General features: G+C 40.2%; 1 protein-coding gene and 1 non-coding gene across 2 annotated transcripts in view; one reads left to right on the top strand and one right to left on the bottom strand.

Annotated features, from left to right (window-relative positions):
* Positions 1–24879, top strand: part of PKHD1 (PKHD1 ciliary IPT domain containing fibrocystin/polyductin) — a 424797-nt gene that overhangs the window by 70168 nt on the left and 329750 nt on the right. Inside the window, exons 34-35 of the mRNA XM_076003302.1 lie at positions 5027–5249; positions 11538–11688. Coding sequence (XP_075859417.1) covers positions 5027–5249; positions 11538–11688 — 374 coding nt within the window. The remainder of the gene's footprint in view (positions 1–5026; positions 5250–11537; positions 11689–24879) is intronic.
* LOC142871184 (U5 spliceosomal RNA) lies at positions 448–564 on the bottom strand. The gene has a single exon (XR_012919448.1). It is a non-coding gene; the product is annotated as a U5 spliceosomal RNA (small nuclear RNA).

A 24879-nucleotide genomic window follows, 5' to 3' on the forward strand; every position in this document is an offset into this window, starting at 1 on the left:
TTACGCCAGGCATGGTGACTCACGCCTGTAATCTCAGTGCGTTTTGAGGCAGAGGTGGGAGGATCTCTTGAGCCCTGGAATTGGAGACCAGCATGGGTAACATGGGGAGACCCCCGTCTCTATAAAATAAAAATTAGCTGGGCATGGTGGCATGCACCTGTACTCCCAGCTACTTGGGAGGCTGATCTGGGAGGATCACTTGAGCCCCAAAGTTGGAGGTTGCAGTGAGCTATGCCACTCGTAGCCTGAAAGACAGAGTGAGAACCTGTCTCAGAAAAAAAAAAAAAAAAAAGAATTGTAAGTTCATAGATAAACCCATACATCATGATGGTCAATTGATTTTCTTTTCTTTTTTTTAATTTTAGCATATTATGGGGGTACAAGTGTTAAGGTTACTTACATTGCCCATGCCCCCCTTACATACTTTTCTTAGTGTTTTTTTTCCTTAGCCTTGCCTAAGCAAGACCTCAAAAAATTTGGTTACCAACTCATAACTGTCCCTCTCCACAGAAATTTTTAGTAAAAGGCAAAAGATTTATTCGTTTTGAAGAGAAACCAGAGTATTCTCGGTAGTGTTTTAAGATATATTTCTAATTTATTTGTTCACAACTTGAATGAGAGCTAAGGATTTACAAGGTAGTGAAAGCATCACGTAATTTGATCTTGGGAATTAATTCTATGATAGGTAATACTATGTGATGGCAGTTTACATGGATTTGACTTAGGAAGGAAGGGGAGAGGAGGAAGAGGAAGAGGAGGAGGAGAAACATTACTTGTTTAAAATATCAGAAATTGAGTTTCCTATTATCATCATATATATAAACACAATATTATAGAAGAAAATTGATTCCACAATAGGAAATTTAAGATACAATAGAAGACTTAAGTTTAAGACATTGTTTTATTCACTGCTCTACCTCCTGTGTATAGAACAGTATTGGCACAGGGTATGTGCAAAATTAATGCTTGATGAATGAATATATGGAAGAATTGGGAGATGGAAACAGAAAACTTCACATTTCTAGGTTCTAATCCTTAACTAACACTGCTACAGTTTAAAAAAAAACTTTCACATATACACTGGTTACATTAATACACTTTTTCTGCCGCACTTTGGGTGGGAGCAGAGGAAATGGGTGAACCATTTGAATGTTAGTTGAAAGAATCAGGACTTTTTTTTCCTCTTAAAAAATTAATATATTTAAAAAAACTCCTTGGTATTTAAAAAAAAACTTAATTTTAACTAGAAGTACAAAATAAAAACTAATGAGGATTCAAGGTAAGGTAAATTGTGGTATTTGAAGTTTTGATAACTCTTAGAGGGAGAATAATAGAAATTATTATATTTAGAAAGTTTTGATTGAATTTTAGAAAAGAACTCAAAATTCCTCGATTTTTAAGAGGAAAATGAGTTGGAAGCTGTAACTCTTTATGTTGCCACTAGGTGTCACCAAACACTCATTGATTGTGCAGAGAACACATTTCTAGAGAAATGGGTAATTTGACTTATTTTTCGTTTTCATAAATAAAGCCTTTACAAAGACTTTTAATCACAATGTCTAAAGATGGAAAGGAACTTAGCACATACAGAGATTTCTTGCCTAAGGTCCAGGATTGGATTGGCGATTCTGTTAACCCCCTGAAACTGGACAAAACATTTTTGAGTGTATGATTGTGTGTTTTGTATTTTTTTTTTTTTTTCATCCTAGGACGTAAGTTTATAATGGTCATCCAATCATCAAAGAAAATTTGTCTCAGAAATTATTAGAAACTACTAATAATCCCCCCTACTGTCAGTTGGGATTGCATAGAACCACCTTAGTTAAGAATCTGTTGGATTTTAAAAGATTTTTCATTGGAGGATTTCTCAGCAAGCAGCAGCCCTTACAAATGTTCCACACTTTCTATTCTCAGAGACATCCATCCTTCTATCTAACTGATGCTCCCTACTCTACTTTTTCAACCTGAATCAGGCAGTGGCCTTTTGCAAAGCTGAATTGTCCCAGGCCCTCTGAGGCAGCATTTCTCAAACTGTGTTCCCTGGAGCCCCAGCAGCAGCAGCACCTGGGAGCTTTTTAGAAATATGCATTCTTGGGACCCACCAAATTGGGAACTCCATAAGTAAACATTTTGGTATCTCTCTTCTGAGCCCTCTCTGAAATTCTACAGTCTTTCCTAATTTGAAGCCCCAAGCAAGATAGCTTCTCTGTGTGAGCAAGTTCTGGACATACTGCGTACCATTATAAGATGCTTGCATTTAATTTGGCCCATATTTGTCTTTAAAATTACACTGATTACACTGATTATATTGCTGGCTGGGTGTAGTGGCTCCTGCCTGTAACCCCAGCACTTTGGAAGGTTGAGGTGGGAGGATCACTTGAGGCCAGGAGTTTGAGACCAGACTGGGCAACAGAGTGAGACCCCCATCTCTAAAAAATAAAAGTAGTAATAAAAAAGAAATTAATACCTGGTGCCAAGCTACTCAGGAGGCTGAAGCAGGAGGATTTCTGGAGCCCAGGAGTTGGAGGTTGCAGTGAGCTATGATGACGTCACTGTACTCTAGCCAGGGCAAGGAAGCGAGATCCTGTCTCAAAAAAAAAAAAAAAAAATTTGCACTACTGTCTTGCTGGTTGATAATATTTCTGTTACTTACTATTATTTCAAGGTGTGTGTGTGTGTGTGTGTGTGTGCATGAGTGTGTGTGTGTTTCTTTCTAACACGGCTGCACATAGCTGACTGTCCTTATGTTTATATAACTTATTTTTCCCTTTTGCAGTTTACTACTTGACTCCTTTCATGTGTTCTTTTGTTTATTTCTGTTAACTTCTCTCATTTACCAAGGGTGTTTTGAATTCTAATCCTTGCTTTGAGTTTTAGCCTTCAGTTTGACTTTATACAATAGAGTGATGTTTCACATTCCAGGTTGTAGATGTGGTCCCCAAACTCAAACTTCCCTAATTACTGTTTTGCTTGTGCCTGTGCCACGGTACTAATGTGTTTTCTATTCACGAGTTGGGCAGGGGAGTTGGAGCTCTAAAAAAGTTCATTTGTCACTTTTGGGGTCGCTTATCTTTACCTTCCTCACAGATTACACTTCTAACAAAAGAAGAATTTTACTTTTTCGTATGATAGTTGCTCAAACATCCTGTTGTTAGGTGAAACTAATACTTTGTATTTGTTTAAAATGAGCCAGACCTTTGATCTTTCGGTTTTCTTGCATTTATACCTTGAATTATATACCACGTGACTTTTTTTCATGGAAACTTTAACTTTTCCACGAGGCATGAAAAGCTAAAGTGATTAAGGTCACACAGCTATTTAGTGGCAGAACTTTGAGTAAAACCCATGAATTTTGATCCTCAGCCCTGGGTCGTTTTCATAATCCACCTTGTCAATTTGCGTTCACTTAATCACCTGTAATGAATTCATTATTTTATATGTGTTGAGCTTGTTTTCATTTGCCTTAGGGCTGACTAACTGGAAAGTTTCTTATGTTTTGTCTGTCCATACAAGAGTCCTACTGTCAGTCATTTTTATTGCTATAATTCGTTTGAAACGCATTCACAGAGAACCTTCTAGGTGCCAGGTGCATTACAACATAACAGCAATAATAATACTATTTGGGTGTGATTGTATAACTACAAACCCTCTCACACGTCTTTATCTTGGTTAGATTTTGCAGTGGAGCTGTGGTGAAGCAGGGAGGTATAAGCTGAAGCCCACAGCCCTTGGTGACATTTTTTGCATACCTGCATGGACAGGCTAGCTGCAGAGGAAGCAGGCTAGAGAGACTTTTCTTTCTTCCTCTTTACTTTATTAAGGTTTCCAGACAGAGCTGCTCCTAAACTGTCTCATGTAGAGATTCGTTCATCTTCTACAGATTATTGCCAGTGTGCCTTATGGGTGGTTTTTACATGTGTCTCTTGGTCCAGAAAGAAATGGCCTTAAGGGTCAGAGGGTTTGATATACTTTTATTCTTTATAACATGTTAATGGTCATAATTATATGAAAATCAACCATCAAGAGAGTGAAAAGTCTAGCCACAACCTTGGAAAAGGTATTAGTAATCACATGATCTCCGGAAGACTAGTACCAAGAATAAATAAAGAATACAGATCAATAAGAAAAAGACAAAAAGCCCAGGGGAAAATGGGCAAACGACAGGAATAAATTACTCAACCTAAAAGTACTGTACAAATTAAGACCATAATGAGATACCATTTTATACACGTTAGATTGACAAAAATTAAGAGTCTGATAATTTTAAGTGCTGACAATTATGTTAATTAATAAATAGAAATTCATAAATATGGCAGGGATGTAAAATGGCACAATCACTTTGGAAAACAATGCAGCAATGTGTTGTGAAGTTGAACTTTACCCTTGAACAAGCAATTTTCTTTCTAGGCATCCACCCTAGAGAAAACTTTGCACATGTTTGTAGTAGAAAAAACTGGGAGATACCCACAAGTCCATTGGTCAGAGAATAGATAAATATATGGTAGTACTTTCATGCAATACAATACCAAACAGCAGTGAAAATGCATCAACACTAGTTGTATTCAATAATTTGGATAAATCTTAGAAATATAATACTGAATGAAACAAGTAGGTCACAGACTATTTTGTCATGTGTTCTAAAGTACAAAAACAAGGAAAACTGAACACTCTCTTGTTTAGGAATACAAACTCATGTGATAAAGCTATTTAAAAAATGCCAGGGGGTTATTTCTGAGCACTCAGAGGAAGGGAATGGACTAGAGGGGGCGCGAACAGAGTACTACACCTGTTTCCGATCTTACGCTGGCTGGTGGGTTCACATGAGTTTTTAATGATGCTGATTTATATTTTATAAAAATGTTACTTATATTCTTCTGTGTGTATTAGCCATACATAATACATTAAAAAAAAAAAAAAGCAAACTGATCACTTCATTTTCCTGTTGGTCATGGACTTCATTTATGACATGACGTGAGGCCTTCAGTTCTTTCTGGGGTTCTTTCCTAACGGTGACTGTTTCCTACAGCGTCGGTGGCTTTCCTGTGTGCCCTGAAGCATGGGGAGGACAGCTGTGAGGCCACCAGCCACACCTATGTGCAGTGTGACTTGACCGTTGCCATGGGGACAGAGAGACTGCCTGAATCATGGCCTTACCTCTACGCTTGTGAAGAAAGTTCTCAGTGCCTCTTTGTGCCCGATCATGGGACAGAGTCAGAGTTTCCGTCATCGCTCTCAGGCCTCTTCATCAGGTAATCCTGTCTCCCCCCCAGCCCCCACCCCCAGCCTTCCCCACCACTGCATGGCCAGCGGCCGGTGGGGCCACGAGAAAGCTTGGTGGACGTGGCCCCGTGGAGCTCAGCTCTCTTGGAGGGGGCCAGTCCACTGTGGACACTGGCCAGCCTGCATTTCAAAGCATCTCCTGTCTTTTTCAAATGTTCAAGAGAACATCTGAAAAATCTGCCCAGTAAACAGCTCGCTTTGTTCTTGCTTAGATTTTAATATTTATCTTCCGATCCACAGCAACATCTGGTGAATGCCAATGGGGAAAAAGATTAGACATTATGAAAAACAGAAGGCTTTTTTTTTTTTTCCCTCTCCCCGTTTCCTTTTTCTTTTCTTTCCAAACAGATTCACAAGTATGAAAAAAAAGTCAGGGAGAAATCCAGCAGATTGTACAATGTTTATTCAAAAGGAGGGGCGCTGCGTGGGTGGAATGACCGTAGATCTAGGATTTAGAAGCCATAAGCTTATAAGGATTTTTTTGAACTTAAAAAAAAAAAAAACCTAACAAATAAATACCGTAACTTTCCAGGTTAACCCTCCTTTTCTAAACAAATTAAAAAAAAAAAGTGTGACCATGTTGGTAACTGTGGATGGCCTTAATTTCAGCAAGCAGTTCTTTCCTTATGCAGGGTGATATCTCAGTGCTGAACACTGCCTTGCATCCTTCTCTATTTCTTATCTAGATAGAGTGGTTACCTCTGGTTATTTAATGATGGCCTATTTTCCCATTAAACTATAAAACTAAAAAGCCCAATTACCCACAGTCGAAGAGATAACCAGCTCTTTCCATGGCAGTCTGAGTTTCGGGAGTCCTGAGACAGTCTGTGTTTTAGTATGAATTTGCCACCAGAGATTTAAGTTTCGAGAGAGGAAAAGGGGACCCTCCATGCCTGGTTGCTTTCTAACAGGGCATGGAGAACCTTGTTTATGTCACGTAGGAAATGGGGTGAGACTGGATTTCAGAACTTGCTAATTCGGGACACCAAGAAGTACATGTGAGCAGTTTCTGGCTCCATTGAATTCAGGGACTTTCTCTGGATCCCAAACGATTCCTTGGAGCTCTTCCCTGTCCTTCCTCTTTATTTTGGGAGAGATCGGGGCAACAGAGTCTCAGACTTCATTAAAAGTTACACCCTTCTCTATGCATATCATTTTAAATCATTTCAAAAGTGCTGCTCAGGGCTCTGCCTATTGCAGCTGGCAAAGTCAGTGTATTTTCTTAAGAATTAAAATAAATGCCCTATGACTTAAACAAGCAAAGTTTAGTGTTGATGAGGGTGGGGGAAAACTCTGGCTGCTCTTCGTTGCTAGTGGGAAGGGAAGTTAATATAATCTTTCGAGGACATATCAACAAGGCACTAATAACCTTATAATTCTTTATGCTCTGGGACCCAGTAGTTTCACTTCTAGGATTTTATTTTAAGAAAGCAGCTAGAAATGCGTAGTATTTACAAGCAACCATGTTCTTGGAGCTTTCAGGTACGATAAAATATTTGAAATGAAATAAGTTTTAGTAATAAAGAATGCATCCAAATGGTATGATCCTAAGAAGCTGGTGCTATATTGAGAAGTAAATATCACTGATCACAAAATAGTGTATTAACTTGATCCTCCTACTATCAATAGTATGTATGTTTGCACATACATTGGTGATTAGAATAGAGATTGTATATAAAAAAATATTTATAGTGCCTTTCTCTACCTGGTTGTAGTACTGATCATATTTATTTTCTTCATTAAGTTTTTACGTATTTTTCAATGAATATATGCTAATTCATTAACCAGAAAACACATTATAAATTATACAAGGGACATAAAAAATCATGTGCCAAGTAACTTACTTGGTTCCTCCTAAGATTATACTTGTGAACCCAGAAGACCAATTTCCAGAATCTTTCCAGGGAGTCTATTTCCGTTAAATGCTTCTCTCAGTCACTACCACTATGGATTTAATGTCATGTGGTAGAAGTGGCCATGTATCTGTGGCAAAATGCGCCCTATCCATCCGTCCGTCCATCCATCCATCCATCCATCCATCCATCCATCCATCCATCCATCCATCCAGTATTTATCCAGTGACTACTATGTTCTAGGTCTTGTGCCAGGTGCTGGTGACTCGATGGTGAATAAGTCATGGAAGTCTAGGTCCTTAAGGGTAGAGGAGGAAGTCAGGCGATAAACAGAATGATTGCATGTTGTGATACGTGCTATAAAGTGATAGAAAAATAATGGGGAGCTACTTTAGATAGTGTGGTCCGAGGAGGCATCTTTGAAGAATTATCTCTTTACACCGAGGTAAGAAGAGGAGAGTCAGGTAGCGGAGGCAGCCAAGTGCAAAGGAACCATCGAGTTTTAGGAGCTGTTCAGAGGCCAGAAGGGTGGGAGTAGAGTGAGAAGGAAGGAAAGAGGCCCTAGATGAGCTCAGGGAGGTAGGTAAGGCACAGAAGGCCCAAGTGAGAAGTTTGGATTCTGTTCTAAGTGAAGATTAAAGTTAAGTTTCTAAAGTCACACAGTCAAGCCATGGCAGTGTTGGGACTGGACCTCGAGGCTTCTGCACTCATTGTGCGCTTGGCACAATGCCACGCTGTTGGCATTGGTGCTGAGAGCATTGGCCGAGCTGTGCAGCGTCAGTGAGATTTCAGAGCCATAAGAAGCAGTTTCAGGTTAAGTGAGGGAGCTAGAACGCCTGTGAGTGATTTTGCTACTTATCCTAAAAAGCACATACAAGATTACCTGCTTACTGTAGGATCTGATCAGACCAGCAGGGAGAACAATAGATTGAGAGTCAGGAATCTTAGGTTCTGGTGCTATCTTTGTCACCATTTGGACCAAAAATTTTTACCACATTCCCCCCAAAATAAATATTTATGTGTGTGCAAGTATGTATACATGTGCATCTATATCTATACATGTATTGGTAGCTTTAAATACACAATATATACAAATATAAATAAAATAAATATAAAAAATAAATAAATACAAATAATATAAATATAAATTTATATAAAATAAATATAATAAATAAAAATATATGAATAAAATATATAAATAAAAATATATAATATATAAAATATATAAATAAAATATAAATAAATATAAATATAAATAAAAATGCAAATATAAATATAAAAACACATATTTATATTTATATCTGGCTAACTACACTTCTTAATTCATAAGATTATTGTGGAAGAAAATGTGGAATAGTAGCTGGCTATTTAGAAACTTCAACATTTTGTAAATGTGAGTCTATTTTTGGTATCCTGGTGTCTCAGCTAATTTTGGTGATGGCTTTTTAATGAAAAAACATTTCTAGCAAGGTAATCAGGAACAAATACAAAAAGAAGTATGAGCTAAAGCTTGAAAAAAAGTCTAAGCTAACAGAGAGGGATTTGACTGTATGCAGAGGAAGAACACCTCAGGGAAGACAGTGTGTTGCTAACAGACAAGCAGAGAGGGCAGCGTGACTCAGCTCTTTTTACCCATGCCTCTGCCAGGGAAGACTCTACAAACGGCATAAGAAGATTTGTTACAATGGTGGAAGTCCAGGGCCAAGAAAGGTTGTAAAGGAAGTCAGATACTACTCTCCCTGAGTTCAAGTCCCGGATCCTTCATATACTGGGCATGAAAAATTTGCTCATACGATTGAGGACCCACTCCTGGCAATGAACCATGAGAAGGGCCCACATAACGGAGAGGGGTGATAGGCAAATCAAATATTCTATAAAGTACTTAAAGAAAAAGGAGGAATTCTGGAAATGTGGACAACTAATTTTGACATTATACTTGACACAATTCTAGAATGAATTATTAATCAGACGGTTTGTGAGCCTTCAGAAATGAAAGCAGTTATCTGGAAACTGATTCACAAAGAATGTGATGGTGTGGTAAACCAGTTTCCTTCTTTTTCCAATAGGTTTATAAGTGATTAATGACATAAATATAGAGGGAGACCTTCACAAACTATTTTAACAACCTCTCCACCCACAGTAGCAAAAAAAAATATTCTAGGTGCAAAGCCCAAAGTGTCCTGATAAAGCCTAAAATTGCTCTGAAGTCAGGTGTTTGAAGAGTCCATGTGAATTTTGAATTCTCTTTCACCACATTTCCATATTTCTCTAAATATTGCATTACATTTTAATTTAAAAGTTAAATTACTTTGCTTTTCCTTTCCAAGTCTTGGTGTATGACTGACAGACAAGGAGCAAATGCCATATTTATTCTGTGCTTTGTCTACCCCATGGGTGATGGCTTAGCTAAGTGGATTTATAGCTAAATTACAGGGTACAGATTCAAAATGTTTTGAGCAATGGGTCTAAATCAGGGAAATAGGTTTTAACAACAATGAATGTAAATTCCCACATTTACACGTCAACAGCAGTACTACCAACAGCATTGCCACAAAAACCTTTTATAAGAACTGCCTTAATGGACTCTCACTGTATACCATGTTCCGTGTCAACCATTTTAGGTGCTTCATTTCTGTTGATTTCCTTAACACGTCCACAAAATAGGTACTCGATTGTTAGTAACTCCATTTTCTAAATGTGGAAACCAAAGCTTAGTGAAAAGTGTCTTCAATGTCATGCAGGTGATAAATATCTGTGCTGTCATTGAAATCTAGCTGGTCTGCTTCCAAGCCTAACGCTTTTCAGAAAATGAGTTGAATAAACACAGAATGGGGAAGTCCTCAGGCAATAGTAGCTCTGAGCCTTTGAGTTGACCACCATGTTAACATACGCACAGGGACTACCAAACAAACACAGTGGTAGGGTGCTACGAGAAGGGACACTCCAATAAGGAGGGACCAGAGCCCCAGTGGTCAGCCCAGACTATCTGCCTTCAGCTCTTGGTGGTACCATGTTTGACAATCTATGGTAGATCTAGAGGACAATGGGCTTAGAAGTCACGTCTTAGGTGAACACAGAGTAGGCAATATTTTATTATAGCATGAAGAAGAGAAGAGTAAGTGGTGAGTTGTGATATTTATCCTGCTCATGATTTCTAGCAACGTGTGGGAGAAACCATCATGACATTGATTTGAAAAAGGATGCTGTGGTTTGACATGATTTGTAGTTTCTCAAGCAATGACCCTTTGCCCTTTCCTCCACCCTTCCTGGTCTTCCCATGGGACCTGCCATCTTTCTGGCCAACGTCTGATCAGCATCTCAGAACTAGAGGGCACTGTGCTAGGAAAGAGGACACCTGGGTTCTGATCTCAGGGCGGCCACAGTTTTGTGTTCCACTTTCTGCAAATCTCCTGATCTCTCTGAGTTACATTTTTTTATATCTCTGCCTAATTTACAGGCTGAAATGAGATCATACATATGAAATTGTTGAAAAAGTATAAAACATCATGCATTATTATCACTAATAATCTTTGCATTAGTTGCAACAATGCCTACAGCCAGGATTATTCTTGAATAAATATCACACCTGTTGGGGACAATACCCTTCAATGTCCATGTTCTCACCTCCTCTAGACGGCATATTTTTAGACTTTGTGTAATGCTACACTGCTGTTTTTCATTTTAAATCCAGTCTGGCTTCTCTCCTTAAAGCAAGAGGACTTTTAAAAGTGAGTGGCTGCTAGTATAACTGGCACATATATCGAATCTCCTTAGTCTGGGCTGTTAAGTAAGTTTAATTAATTTACTAAGTTAATGTTCCACTGCTAGCAACAGAGCCTCATTGCCATCAGCTGGGGAGAGGGAATTGAAAGCCTAAATGAGCTCATTTTTTCACAGTTGGAATTAGGGACCAGTTAGCCAGTTGTGTGGGTTTTCCAATTTCTCCATCTGCCCTGGGGGGATTCAGGCAATTCACTCCCCCAACACTAAGTGTGAGTAAGAGCAGAAAGAGGGAAGGGGGGGAAGAAGAAGCAGAAGAAAAAAAAACAAAAAACAACCCAAAACTCTCTCCAACATTTGCTTCCATTTTTGGAACTGGAAGCATTGCCTGTACATTGCTTATTAAGCTGGGCTTGGGGAAGCTTTTGCTAGTGGTCCTGGTAGATTTGGAAAAGAGAAAAGCCTCATATTTACCACGTGCATTTTCATTGCAGGGTGTGCAGATAACGGGAAAACAAATAAACAATAAAAGAATGGAAACAAAATTACAGAAATTTGCAAAATTTGACAAATGGTGGCCTGTAGTTGCCACAAGCTAATGGCTTGCAATGATTAATAAGAGTAAAAATAATTGCATTTCATTAAGATTGATGACACCCCATTTAACCTCCCCTCTCGTTTCAGCCCTAAAGTGGAAAGAGATGAAGTTCTCATCTATAATAGCTCCTGTAACATTACCATGGAAACTGAGGCAGAGATGGAGTGTGAGACGCCTAATCAGCCAATTACCGCCAAGATTACTGAGATATGGAAAAGCCGGGGCCAGAACACTCAGGTATAATCAAATCTTTTTTACAGACTGATTCAAACAGCTCAAATTAAATTTGCAATATTGTGTACATTAAAAAAACAATTTGGTCCAAATGGCAGCGATATATAATATTAAATGCTCTCAAACTTTGAGGAGCTGGTCTAATGCACAATATCTGAATTCGTAGTTAACTCTGGTTAATCATATATTTTCTCAAAAATAAATGAGTGCTGCCTGGGCTCTTTTAAAGCACATTCTGAACAGATAATCTCCTCAGCATTTTGTCCTGATTTCTGCATGCATGTTTGGAAGGGGCTCTCTGTGGTTTATTTCTTCATGAAATAAATGGCCTGCAATTTAGCCAGGTCCTACTGGAAGGCTTCCAAGTCACTGAGCCACCCTCTGCTTGGTGGGACAGCAGTGTCTGTGGGTCCATCCGGCTCCTCTCTGTTCCACAGGGAGCAGAGTGGAAACTTGGGTTTTTGAGGGGATTATATGGACATTAGAACTGAAAAGGACCGCCGGGCCATTTGGTCTAACCTCTCTACCTCAATTCATCCGCTTTGAAATGGTTGGAACCACTCCCTCCAAGTGGCTCTTTTAGGAAGCATGTTCTGAAGTCCCCAGTGAGGAATTCCACAGTCTCCCCAGGGAATTTTCGAGAATTGGAATCAGAGGCTCAGGGCTCTTTGGAAATGGATCAGATAATCTTTTACAGCTCCCCAGGCTTCTCACTGTACACAGATAAAAAAAAAATAATATTTATTGAGCACCTACTCCCTCAGGTGCCGTTCTCTTTATGAAAGCAATCCTCAGATTTTCCTCCCTTTGTCTCTTTTATTTGGAACAAACATTTATTGAGTGCCTATTATGTGCTCGTCGCTGTACCAGATTCTCTCTGGTGAGTGCTGCTCCAGTTAAACCAGCCCGATCCCAGACTGTGCTTCCTGGATTCCAAATGTACGTTTCTCTGTCACTTTTGTACTGATGCTGAAAACGTGTGCAATTGCAAATCACACATAGCATTTTTTTCCCTGTCCTTCCTAAAGTGCTCCCTGTCTACCTTCCCGCCCCTCTGGGTCCCTGCTGTCTGTTCTGTCACCTTGCCAACCTTCTTACCTTCCCTCCAGGTGACTGCCTGGGGCTGTCACTTCTTGCTCCATTGTGTTTCCCACGAATGCCTCTTCCTTTCAATTTACTGCCAATCTTAATCCTGCATCTCTCCGATCACTGTCCCCTAATCACAGCCTCCACTTTTCTCTGTGCCTCTTTCTCAGCTGTCAGGGATGTTTCAAAAGTTTATTGTGGTGAGGGAGACAGCTGTGGGGCACTGAGCCTCGGTTTCTGCCAGGTGGGCAGTAGCCTGTTGGTGCTAGGATGCTCATGTGAGCGCACGCTGGTGGGAGGGAGGGAGAGGCAGGCTGGCGCTGGGATTGATTGTGTGGACTTGGATCTAGACTGCCCGGGTTCGAGTAAGTGCATCTCTTGCTGCCTGGGGCACTTCAGGCAAGTTACTTCACCCCATCTGCACCTCAGTTTTCTCATCTGTAAAGTGAGACAATAACAGAACCCATCTAATCGGGTTGCAGTGAGGCAACCGCCGAGAGTGCATGTCACTCCTAGTAAGTGTCCAGTGTCAGCCATTATACAGGCAGTGCAGGTTCACTAGTAGCTGTGCTAGAAAACGACTTGGAATCATTTCTCCGTAGTGCTTGCTGCTTGGACTAGATCATTTCATTTCTTGGATTTCATTTAATTCTGCATCATCTCGAAGTCTAATTTTGAATTGTTTTTGAAGCCTTAAATGCCTCACACATTTAAAGATACTCATGCAACATATATTTATTGGTTCCATCCATGTTCAAGGTCCTCTGCCATGCCCTGAAGGAGATAAAAGAATAGTATGGAAAGAGACCTCAGCTTCAAGGGATAGTTGGGAAGTGAGGCCATGTGCGGAAGTGGGTAAGGTCCAAAGGAGGGAATTCATCACAGTTGGATGGGACGCTGGGCACCGTCCAGACCAGCCATCTCATTTCAGAGGTGACTTAACAGAGATTCAGGAAGAGAAGTGACTTGATAAAGGCCACACAGCTAGTCAGCTGGCATCATAACCCCTGTGGCCATGAGTCGTTGTGGGGGAAGTAAGCCAGGCTTCAGGAACTGGGGGCAGGGGGGTGTCTTTCAAAATCTGCTAGGCTGGTGCCAGTGTGTAGGAAGCTTTAGTCCTGGTGGAGAAGGGAGACACAGGCACCTCGGGTGCTGGTTCTGGGTGTGACGAGCATTGCATTCAGGTGTTTGTGATATTGTCATGGTTTAAATAGTCTATTGGGAGTGGGGCCCTATCAAGTAACCAGGAGTGTATGGGGAGCAATGGCAGGGATCTACAGCAAAATTATTTGGGTTTATCACTATGTTTAGCCCCAGTGGGGTCCTAACGAATGAAACAAGTCTCGGGCACAAGTCCTATCACACTGACTAGATCAACATGATAGGAGTTAGGGAATAACTACGGCTGGCATACAGTTGCCCTGAGCCCAGAAAAACAGAATTCTAGGTAATAGGGAATTTGTTAATTCTAGATTCTACTCTCTGGTAGGGTGGTTTGGTTTGATTTAGGAACTGAAGTCTAGAGGTGGATGACTTACAACTAACTGACTATATAATTTATCACCCAAACCAGTATGTTTTTTTTTTTTGAGACAGAATCTTGCTTTGTTGTCCAGGCTAGAGTGAGTGCCGTGGCGTCAGCCTAGCTCACAGCAACCTCAAACTCCTGGGCTCAAGCAATCCTCCTGCCTCAGCCTCCTGAGTAGCTGGGACTACAGGCATGCACCACCATGCCCAGCTAATTTTTTCTATATATATTAGTTGGCCAATTAACTTCTTTCTATTTATAGTAGAGATGGGGTCTTGCTCTTGCTCAGGCTGGTTTCTGAACTCCTGACCTCAAGCAATCCGCCTGCCTCGGCCTCCCCGAGTGCTAGGATTTCAGGCATGAGCCACTGTGCCTGGCCCAGGATGCTTTTGAGAGTGGCCAGGTCTGCAATTAATAATTATGTAAGAGTAATACATCACCCATGTTGGGGTGTGTGATTACCCTGCCTGGGCTTGGGAATGGAACAACTTGTCACCCAGATGGGATGTATGGTCACCTTACCCATGTTGGGGTGTACAATTTCCCTACTTTGATCTGGGAACAGCATGCCATTCATGTAGGGTGCATGGTGTCTTATCTGGGTCTGGTCCTCAGAAAGGCCAGCACTGACAGGTGCTTAATCAGGTCTAGAATTCAATGTTCTCCCTTCCAAGTTCAAGAATTCCCCATGTGAGAATCTTGGAACACTAGTTTCATAGAATAGGTATTTAGTGATGAAAGAGTTCCAAAGTCCAATACGTTTGTGAAAACTGGGTTAAGAAAAGTTACATATGTTTTCCTCCCATAGGACTTTTGAGAGCATTCAGTATGTGACTACGTAATAATGTGAATTTCTAAGGAGGGTAGTGCTGTGGAGTATTATGCAAACCCATTTGCCTATGGAAGCCTTTATTTCCAGAATTTCTCTTGGGGCTGGCATCTCTCCTGCTGTCCTCACTTTGGGAAGTATTGCCCATGCCATACTCTGTCCCCTGTCATACAGTGGGGGCTCTGAGGTGGGGGAGGTCACCTTCAGATGGGGCAGTCAGCTGAGCTCCACTGAAGTAGGTGGCATTTGTATCATGCTGTGAAGAACAGGGTATAGGAGTGCAGGGATGCAGAAAGCAGGCATTTCCAGTGGAGCCAGCACGACAAGGCACCGGGTCCAGAATGCACAGGAGTAGTATTAATGCAAGGAACATGGTGTGTGTGAAGGGGTCTGGTGAGTTGTAAATTAAGAAAGGTGTGGTGGGATTAGATTGTGATCTAGGGGTAAGTGTTTGGTCCTTTGATTCAGCAGTGACGAGTAATCCTTGAGGATTTATTGCTTGATCAGAGGTGTGCTTTAGTCACATTAACCTGGTAGTGGGGTATGGGTTTGCTTGATTGATAAACTCACGGGAGGCAGGAGCATCGCTCTCAGGTGAGAGATAACCAAAGTAGGGAAATGGCAGAGAGAACAGAGACAAGGGGACACACTCTACCGTCAACACTTGATAACTTGTGTTAGACACAGCGTTCAAAGTTATGGGAGACTAAACAAGGTAGAAAAGAAAAAAACTGTATGCTGGCTTTTCAAAATTTTGAATACCATATATATATATCTATGCTCATGACTCCCATATTGGAATCTCTGGCCCAGTACTGTCTCCTGAACTTTTCCGAATCTCACTACCTACTGATATCTTTCATTGGCTGTCAGAATGACATCTCGGATTTAGCAGGTTCTAAATCGAACTCCCGATCTCCACTGCTCCCTCCCTCATAGCGCTAAACCGAGCTGTGGCAGCTCTATCTTTTTAGTTGCTCAGGCCATGAAGGCATCCTTGACCTTCCAAATCCCACATCAGATCCATCAGGAAATTCTGTTGGGCCTACCTTTCATCTGACCACTTTGTACAAAATACAAAGTACATCATCTCTTACTATTTATTACAAGGGCTCCCTTCCCTCCTCTCTGCTTCTACCCCTACCTCCCTTTGTTCTGTTCTAATAGAGCCACAGTGATCCTTTCAAAATATGCCAGATAATTCTACTTTTCTCCTCAAAAACCTCCCAATGGCTCCCAAATTCTCTTACAATCAAAATCCAGTCCTTATACTGACATAAAGGGCCATTGCCTGCACTCCTCACCCTGCACCCCAAGGTTCTCCAGCTTTCTCTCTTACTTCCCTTGCCTTTCCCTTCTCTGTTCCTTACACACTGGCTCCTTGCTGTTTCTGGAACATGCCTGGCCTGCTTCTACACCGAGACCTGTGCATTTGCTATTCTCTCTGCTTAGAATACTTTCCCCCTTCTTTTTTCAACTATAACCCCCCACTCCAACTTCTTGCTGAAATGTTGCTTTTTCTATGAAGTCTACCCTTATCATTTAAAATTGCAACCCATTACCAATGATCTCATATGTCATACTTTTAATTTCCATTGTCCTGTTCTATTTTTTCATAGTCCGTATTACCAGCTCACATACTACTTGAGGTACTAATTTATTATGTTTATTGTTCAGTATCTGACTCTTCCTTCTAGAATGTGATCTCCAAGAAGACAGAAAGGTTTGCCTGCTTTTTGTTCACTGGCGTGTTCTAAGCACCTAAAACAGAGTCTGAATAGATCGTATTAACAAACAATGCATAAATACAAATAAAGGAAATTAAATAAGGCAAATAAGGCTTCTCATTTGCCACTTCTCCAATTCTACCCCTGAGGGTTATATCTGAAAGGAAATACACATGTACAGGTATAGGTATACATGTACTCATTTGCACATAAATATGTTATCCTGTTATTTATATTGTTCTTCAACTTGTATTGTAAAAAATATGATAGCATTCTGTGATGCAAGCTGCTTGAAAAGAGGGAATTTCTTTTGTCACTGCTGTTTTCCCAAAGTTTTGAACTATGCCTAGTACATAGCAGAGCTCAAAAAAACAAAAAAAGACTGAATGAATAAATGGATTTATAAATGGACGGCTAAAACACAGTCATCTTTTCATTTTAGCAAATGTAAATTTTCCTCTTCTTTCAAAAGGCATTGATTATATCTACTATGTATTAGACACTGCGACACATTGAATCAAGAGAATTAGAAAAAGAAAATCCAAAAGAGTAATGGAAAACACAATAGCATGACAACCAGAGAGGTTTTGAGGGATTTCTGAAGCACAGATAGCAGGTTGGGTTGGATGGGTGGAGAAACTACAGCAGAATAAACACAACCCAAAACAAATTTAGAGCAAACTATAAAGAGTACAGCTATATTTTTCAATGGAGTTCTGGGGGAAATTCCCAGGGTAGGATGGGGCAGACATCAGGGAAATTAATGAGAACTGCTTATGTGGACAATTCTCCTGCTTCTCTCTCTTTCTTTCTTTTTCTCTGTCCCTGTGAATGTGGAGAGTTTGGATCTCTGGCTCTCAAGATAAAGTCTTAAGAGTGGCTCATAAAACATAGAGGCATTATTTGCCTGGGGATAGGAGATGGATTTGGTCCATTGTGTGTGTTAAAGTCAATGTTAATGCAAGACAACCCTAGAACTCCATGTCAGTCTCAGAGAAAGAAAGAAAGAGCAGCAGAAAGCTGCTTCTTCTTCATTTCTGCCTCTGAGGAATTCCTCTACTTTCACTCCACTCTCCCTGCTGTTTTACCTGGCAATGTCAGTTGCGAGAACTTGAAGAAGTTTCTCTGAACATCTAATCTGCCATGTCTGTAGAAAAAGAAGCCTGAAACAATGCTATTAGAGTTCTCTGGGAAATGATTTTGAACCTAGAATCCTTACTCTTATTTGGAATAAGGACAAAATAAAGACACATAAACTATACAATATGCAGAAAGTTTATCACCCGTGTGCACTCTCTGAAAAATGATGTGCTCTGGAAAACTGTAAAGTGAATTCAAGAGAGGATTATATGGGATACAAAAAAAAAGGTGATTAACAAAGAATGCCCCAAACAGCAAAACAGAGTATAAAAATTCTTGATAATGTGGCTGTGAAGCCTAATATAGTTATTAAGAATGGATTCTTAACCAGATGGAAGCAGGAACCTCCTGTTTCAATTAGATATAATAAAAAGGACAACAAGATCCTTCTTTGATAAAATGAGGAGACATTTGTAGTACAAACCACATTACGTGAAGATGGAAAATAAATGAGAAAATGGCAAATGACTTAGGGTGGGGGAAAGTAAAGATTAAGTGCCTACAAAGGGAACTTTAGATAAAAAGGAAGACAATTTGCCCATAGTATCCTAGAAAATCTTTGGAATTAGAGAAATTTAGGTACCAGCAAGTGGGCGTGAGGCAGGATGCTAAAATGAGGGGCTTGTTTGACCCCCATATTGAGTAGCTATGTGCCCAGGATACTATTCCTAACTGACCAAGTCAGACATCCATTCCTACCCCACCCTCCAGGAAGCAGATACATAATTTCCGGACAAATTGAATACGTAAGGTATTAGTTAAGTTCTTGATACTAAGAGCAGGGGAGAGTGGGGATGGAGAATGCAGCTCAAATCTGGAGGATGAATGGAAGGTCTGCTTTCTCTTTAAAGAGAAGTCAACCCACTCATCCCTACTAAATTCTTCCCTCTGCCCAGCTCCAGAATCCTGGCACACCAAGTTCTTTTCCTCCCAGGAAGGAGACTGGATGATATTTCTATGAAGAGATTAAACTTCTTTAATGAAGAGATGCTGGCATTTGGAAGTCTCACAAAGTCCTACTTTTATCAGTTGCTCACTGAGATTTTTAGTGTGTTGCCATTAAATATACATGGACAGACTTTTGGTTTGGCCGTGAGAAAGTAATGAGTTTTAGGCTTACTCTGCTAGTCACAATATATTTCAGGCATTTGATAACAGACAGCAGGAGGCTGTGATCATCGAGAGAAGGGAGCCACACGGGGAGAGTGGCTTTCTGTCTGAGAGCACGGTTCAAAACCCAGCACAGAGAAATGGAACCGAAAAAGAGAGAAACGATCTCACTAAGCGGAGCAATAAGAGATTAGAGTTTAAGGCTGCTGGTGTTGGTGGGATTTGCATGGCAGGGCACCAGAGGGGAGGGAGCTGTGCAGAGAAAGAGCTCCAGAAACCTGCAAGGGGTCCCTTGAGTTTTTGGCCACATAGCTAACCTGTCATGTAGTAAGTGCATTTCTGTGAGGTCTGGCAGAGAATAATTACTGGGAGACTTCAAGTGAATTCCCAAAGTACTGGGAGTATGTTGGAACAGCACAGTACTGGGAGATTTTTGAGTGCTGACCACTTAGAGTGGAGGGAACTCATTCAACAGCAGGGCATTGAGTTGAGACCTCAGAAAGGCCATACCTTAGGAACAGGGATGTTCTAGAGTAAAGCTACTCTAGACCCATGAAAATAGACCCTGAAAACAGGGCTTGACAGAATTATGATTCTTGCAGTAAAAAAAAATTGTCTGCTGCAGAAAAGCCCAATAGTCTTTAAAGAGAGACAACAAAATCCACACTTTCGAGAACATAGCATCCACAATGTCCAGCAAACAATCAAGAACCTGAGAGGAAAAAAGCAAAGAATGTAATCAATTATAACAGACCTATGGATGAAAGATCTTGGAAATTACTAGATAAAGACTTTAAAACAGCTATTACACACATTTTCAACGTTTTAAGGAAAAAGACTCAAAAAGTGAAGTTATAGGGAATCTCAGCAGGGAAACTATTTCAAAGAATTAATGGAAATTGTAGAACTGAAAGAAATAATTTCTATAATAAAAATTGCACTAGGTAGGCTTAATATTAGATTAGACCTTGCAGAAGATGACATAAGTGAACTTGAAGACAGGGCAGTCAAACCTATTTAAACTGAAGAAAGAAGAGGGGAAAAATGGGCAGATACTCAATAATCCCCAGGACAGTATCAAGTAGTCTAATATTTGTGCAATGGGGGTTGCATAAGGAAAGGAGAGGTAGGAGGGATAAAAGATATTTGAGGAAATAATGGAAAAAAATTTCTATGTTTGGTAAAAGCTGTAAACTCACAGATCTGAGAAATTTAATGAATCTAAATTAGGAGAAACATAAAAAGAATCATTATTGGAGTTCCCAATAATGTTAAGATGCCAGTTCTCCCAAATTAATATTTAAAGTCAGCACAATTCCAATAAGATGTACCAATAGGTTTTTGGGGGGAGGGTAGAAATTTCCAGGCTGATTGAAAAAAAATGTATGGAAATGCACTGATCTAGAATAGCCAAAACTACCTTGAAAAAGAAGAATAAAATCAGAGGACTTACACTGTCTGATTTAGAGGCTTACTATAAAGCTGCGGTAATTAGTTGGAATTCTAGGCAAGATATCATATGAAATAAGGGTTCTCCTAATAACAGTATGCTTGAAAACCCTTGCTGTAGTGTTATGGAACTTAGGTGAAGGGAGAGTTTGAAGGAACATGTGCTGGGAGTTATCAAAGGGTGTTATAATGTACAGGTCCTTAGTGACATTGAGGTTGCAGGACAGTATTGGTGGGGAGAAAAATGAGACTTTTATGGGGTCAAGATGTAAATGAGTGGTAAGAAAATTTAGGCAGCTGGCACATAGCACAATTAGGAAGGGGAAGTGAGGATGAAGATAAATATTGTGGTTGGGCAGCACCTTCACTAGTGCTGGAGATTGTATTCTTAAGTTAAAGGTGCTTTGATTAAAGCTGTGGCCTTCAAGTGTGTTATGTGATTAGACAAAACCACGACCCTTTAGGTCTCTCATCTCATCTATTCTTCTACAGACTACAAAATAGTTCTCAGACAACTCTAATGTTTGGTTGGTTAAATTACTATCATCTTTTCCCAAAAATATATGTATTTTTAAATTCATCTGGGCTCTTCAATGCATATCTTCCCTAGAAAGATTTTGCTTTCCTTAATATTGAAGGATTTTTTTTTCCTCTTAAGAAATCCCATAGTACTTTATCATATTTGTCTTGTGGAGTTTATCTTTTTATACATTTAAATTACATGTGTTTATTTAAATATCTCATCTCCCAACTAGACACTAAACTCTCTGAGGGTGGGATTCATGTTGGATTTCTCTTTGATGAAGGGATGGATGAAGGCATAGATTTGTACTGAATTACTATTAAAAAAGCAAACCACACTGCTGATTCAATCCCCACTTTTTGTTTAAGGAGACTTTCCTGGAAAATTCATACAAACCAGTGATGTGACAAATTTTACATTTTCTTTATAGTGTGTATAGCAATTTACTCATTTGAAAATATTTTCTGTTCCCTAATCAATTTTGTTTCTCCTGTTAGAGAAACCCAATGACACTTTTTCCTTTTTGTTTTCTTTCCTCTCTCCTCCCTTCCCTTCCACCCTTCTTCCCTCCCCTCCCCTCCTCTCCTCTTCTCTCCCTTCCTTATTTTTCCCTCCTTTTAGACCTACTCTTTGATTCAGTATGCATCTTCAGGGTTGTGTGCCTGCAGAGAGAGGTGCTATGGTAAAAAGGCTTGAGCCAGTTGTTAGATCAGGGACAAAAGATACAGAAAGTGACTTGGCCGACCTGAGGAAAACTTACTGAGTCCCTTGTGCCTGTATTTTCTCTGTGACATGAGGCTTCTAAGGTATGACAATTGCCTGCTGCAGGAGGACCTCGGTGGGGGTGGGCAGGCAGGCAGTTTCACGCCTGCAAGGGCTTTACCTCCTTTAGGGTAATGAAGCAGAATAGGGTGCACAGAGCACAGGACTCCTGGGGCCTCCCTTCTAACTCTGGCAGTGTCCCTTTCTGACTGTGACTATGTGGCAGCCTACTTACCCTTCCAGTTGATCAGTGCCACCTGACTTCCAGCTTTTGGAGAGAGGAAGACAGTATCTACAAAAGCGTAATAATAGTAGGAAGAGCCTGGAAGTGCAACCGAGACATTATGTTATAGTAGTTGTGAGCTTGGGCTCTAGGATCAAACTGGATTTGAGGCTGATCCTCTACTTACTTGTTATATAAATTTGGGCAAATTTTTTTTAACTTCACTGAGTTTGTGAATTCCTACCTCACAGGGTCGTGAGAATTAGATAATGCATATAGAGCACTTAGCACAGTGTCTCATTCACAAGAAACCCTCCAAGTGTGCCAGACATCATAATTTTCGGTTAAATACATAATGAGACTATACAATTAAGATGATAAATTATCTTTCTCTTATTATACAAGAAAGATAGTAAGTCTCTGAGTGCTGTGCAAATTGTTATGCAAAGCTAAGGTGTTGCAATTTATGTCATTGTTTATCTTGGTGTTGTCAGTGTTGTCTCAACCAGTTCTTGCTGTTTGAGAAAGGCCTTGTCACTTATTTGAAACTAAGACTTTAGCTGGTACGGTGGCTCACGCCTGTAATCCTAGCACTCTGGGAGGCTGAGGCTGGAGGATTGCTTGAGCTCAGGAATATGAGACCAGCCTGAGTAAGAGTGAGACCCCCGTCTCTACTGAAAATAGAAAAATTAGCGGGGCATCATGGCGGGTGCCTATAGTCTCAGCTACTTGGGAAGCTGAGGCAGGAGGATTCACTTGAGCCCAGGAGTTTGAGGTTGCTGTGAGCTAGACTGACGCCATGGCACTCTACTCAGGGCAACAGAGTGAGATTCTGTCTCAAAAAAAAAAAAAAAAAAAAAAAAGAAACTAAGACTTTGTATGCTTCTTTCTCTTGCTCTTTTCTTTTTAAGAGGGAATTCAGGAAATATTTATCCTGAATGCAGGCTTAAATTCACCTGAACAAATTAATTATGCCTCTCTTGTTTCTCAGGGACTCTTGTTTTAAATGAGTTCATGACATCAGCCTGTTCCTTTTACATCAAGGTATATCAACAGTAAATGAGGCTGTGGTTTTGATGAGCCTTTGTCATGTTTTGGCCCCAAAAAGTCCTTATCATTTCTAGCAGTTACAATATCACTGAGTAATTATTATACTGCCATACAGGAGTTTGAATTGTCTCAGGTAAACTGCTCTTAACTTTTATCTTAAAATAATGGTTTCTGTCTTCCGTGGAAAACAGTGAGCTTTATTATCTCTGTGAAAACGACCCTATTAATGCTTGGCAGAGGGCAGTCCCATTGGGACATGATGATTATTTCCTTCTAAAGTACGGCTTCTTAAATTGAAACTATTTTTGTCTAAATAAATACTGCGTGGAATTTTCTCAGTGAAACCTAATATTATGCGGAAAATATGTAGGCTCATTTTGGGTCTGATGTGGGAATATGACGATTAGATTTCTTCTGAGCCTGATGCTGTGAAATTGCATTGGGTGACAGAATGGGCCCACATTAGGGTTCTTTGGATTTTACAAGGCAGGTGAGGTTTGGTGAATGAAGAACCAGAAGTGTTCAAATCAGTTTGTTTGCTGACTCAGTGGGTGACATTGGGTAACTCGGTTTTGTAATCTCATGTTTCTGTTTCTGTACACGTGACATGGAAGAATTATAGGATGTCCTTAGTAACAGAATGTGAAAATTGTGCTATGCGGATATGTTATATTATCAGTGTGTTTAATTCTTCATGTGAGAGAAAAGCCTCCATTTTTTGAAGACCTTGTAGGAAATCACCATTTCCCTGAAGCCTGATGGAGAATTAAGAACGCCCAACTACAAGCATGAGATGCCTTCCCATGTATGAAGGGTCTCAGAGAGTAGTTGATCGGGTTTCAGAAATTAAATGTAGTTCTACTTTGTGGCGTGTGGGATGCGGGGTGGTGTTGGTATTGGTATGTCTTGTTTATTTGTGTTGGGTAAAGAGCAGTATGAGTTTCTTAAGGGTTTGGATATGTGGTTCCTTACCAGACATGTTAAACATATTTCCTTTTGCTAAAAGCTATGAAATGTTATCAGTTTCTAGTCTCATATATATAGCATTTCTATTTGCAAGAGAAATAATCATCTCAGTCTTGAGATACAAAAGGCAATTCGGTAAATTTGGAGAACTTGGGTTTCCTCCTCAGGATGTCTTCTTTGTAGATCTTGTTGGTTCAGCCACAAATCTTCTCCTCCAAGGCTGTAAGGCCCTTGTTGTTAGTACCGCTGGGCTTAAGTTGGCTCTTTTCTTTAAAAAGCCCCAATAATTACCCCTAAAATGCCCATCTTTGTAGGGGAATATAGGAGACCTCGACCAGGTAGCTGCAGAGCAGCTAGAGCCTGGAGGGTGAAGACATTTGGGTAACAGTGAATGGGAAAGACATTTTTGTTTTGGATGAGAGAGAATGTGGTTATTCAAATATTGAAAGTATTATAGAACTAACTTTATCAAATTGGAAATCAGCTCAGAGGTAATTTTAGAAAATCTCTCAGGGGGTTATTTTAGAGGAGAAAAGAAAGGGAACCAGAGGCGAGAAGCAGGCGTGCTGGCTAGAAGTGAATTGGTTTTTGATAGAGATGATCTTCATGGTATTATGGTTTGCATGAGTGGATATTAATTTGCCATGGACTCTATAAAATGGTAGATTCAGGCATAGACTTTTCTGCATTTTTTTTTTTTCAACTTTCTGCTTCTTTTTCTTCTGGTGCATTCCAGCTTTGAGAGGACCGAACTGATCTCATTGGGGAGATCAATAAAAGGTTTGTAGGGCCTACTCCACT

The sequence above is a fragment of the Microcebus murinus genome, chromosome 5, assembly GCF_040939455.1.
Source record: "Microcebus murinus isolate Inina chromosome 5, M.murinus_Inina_mat1.0, whole genome shotgun sequence".
Lineage (NCBI taxonomy): Eukaryota > Metazoa > Chordata > Mammalia > Primates > Cheirogaleidae > Microcebus > Microcebus murinus.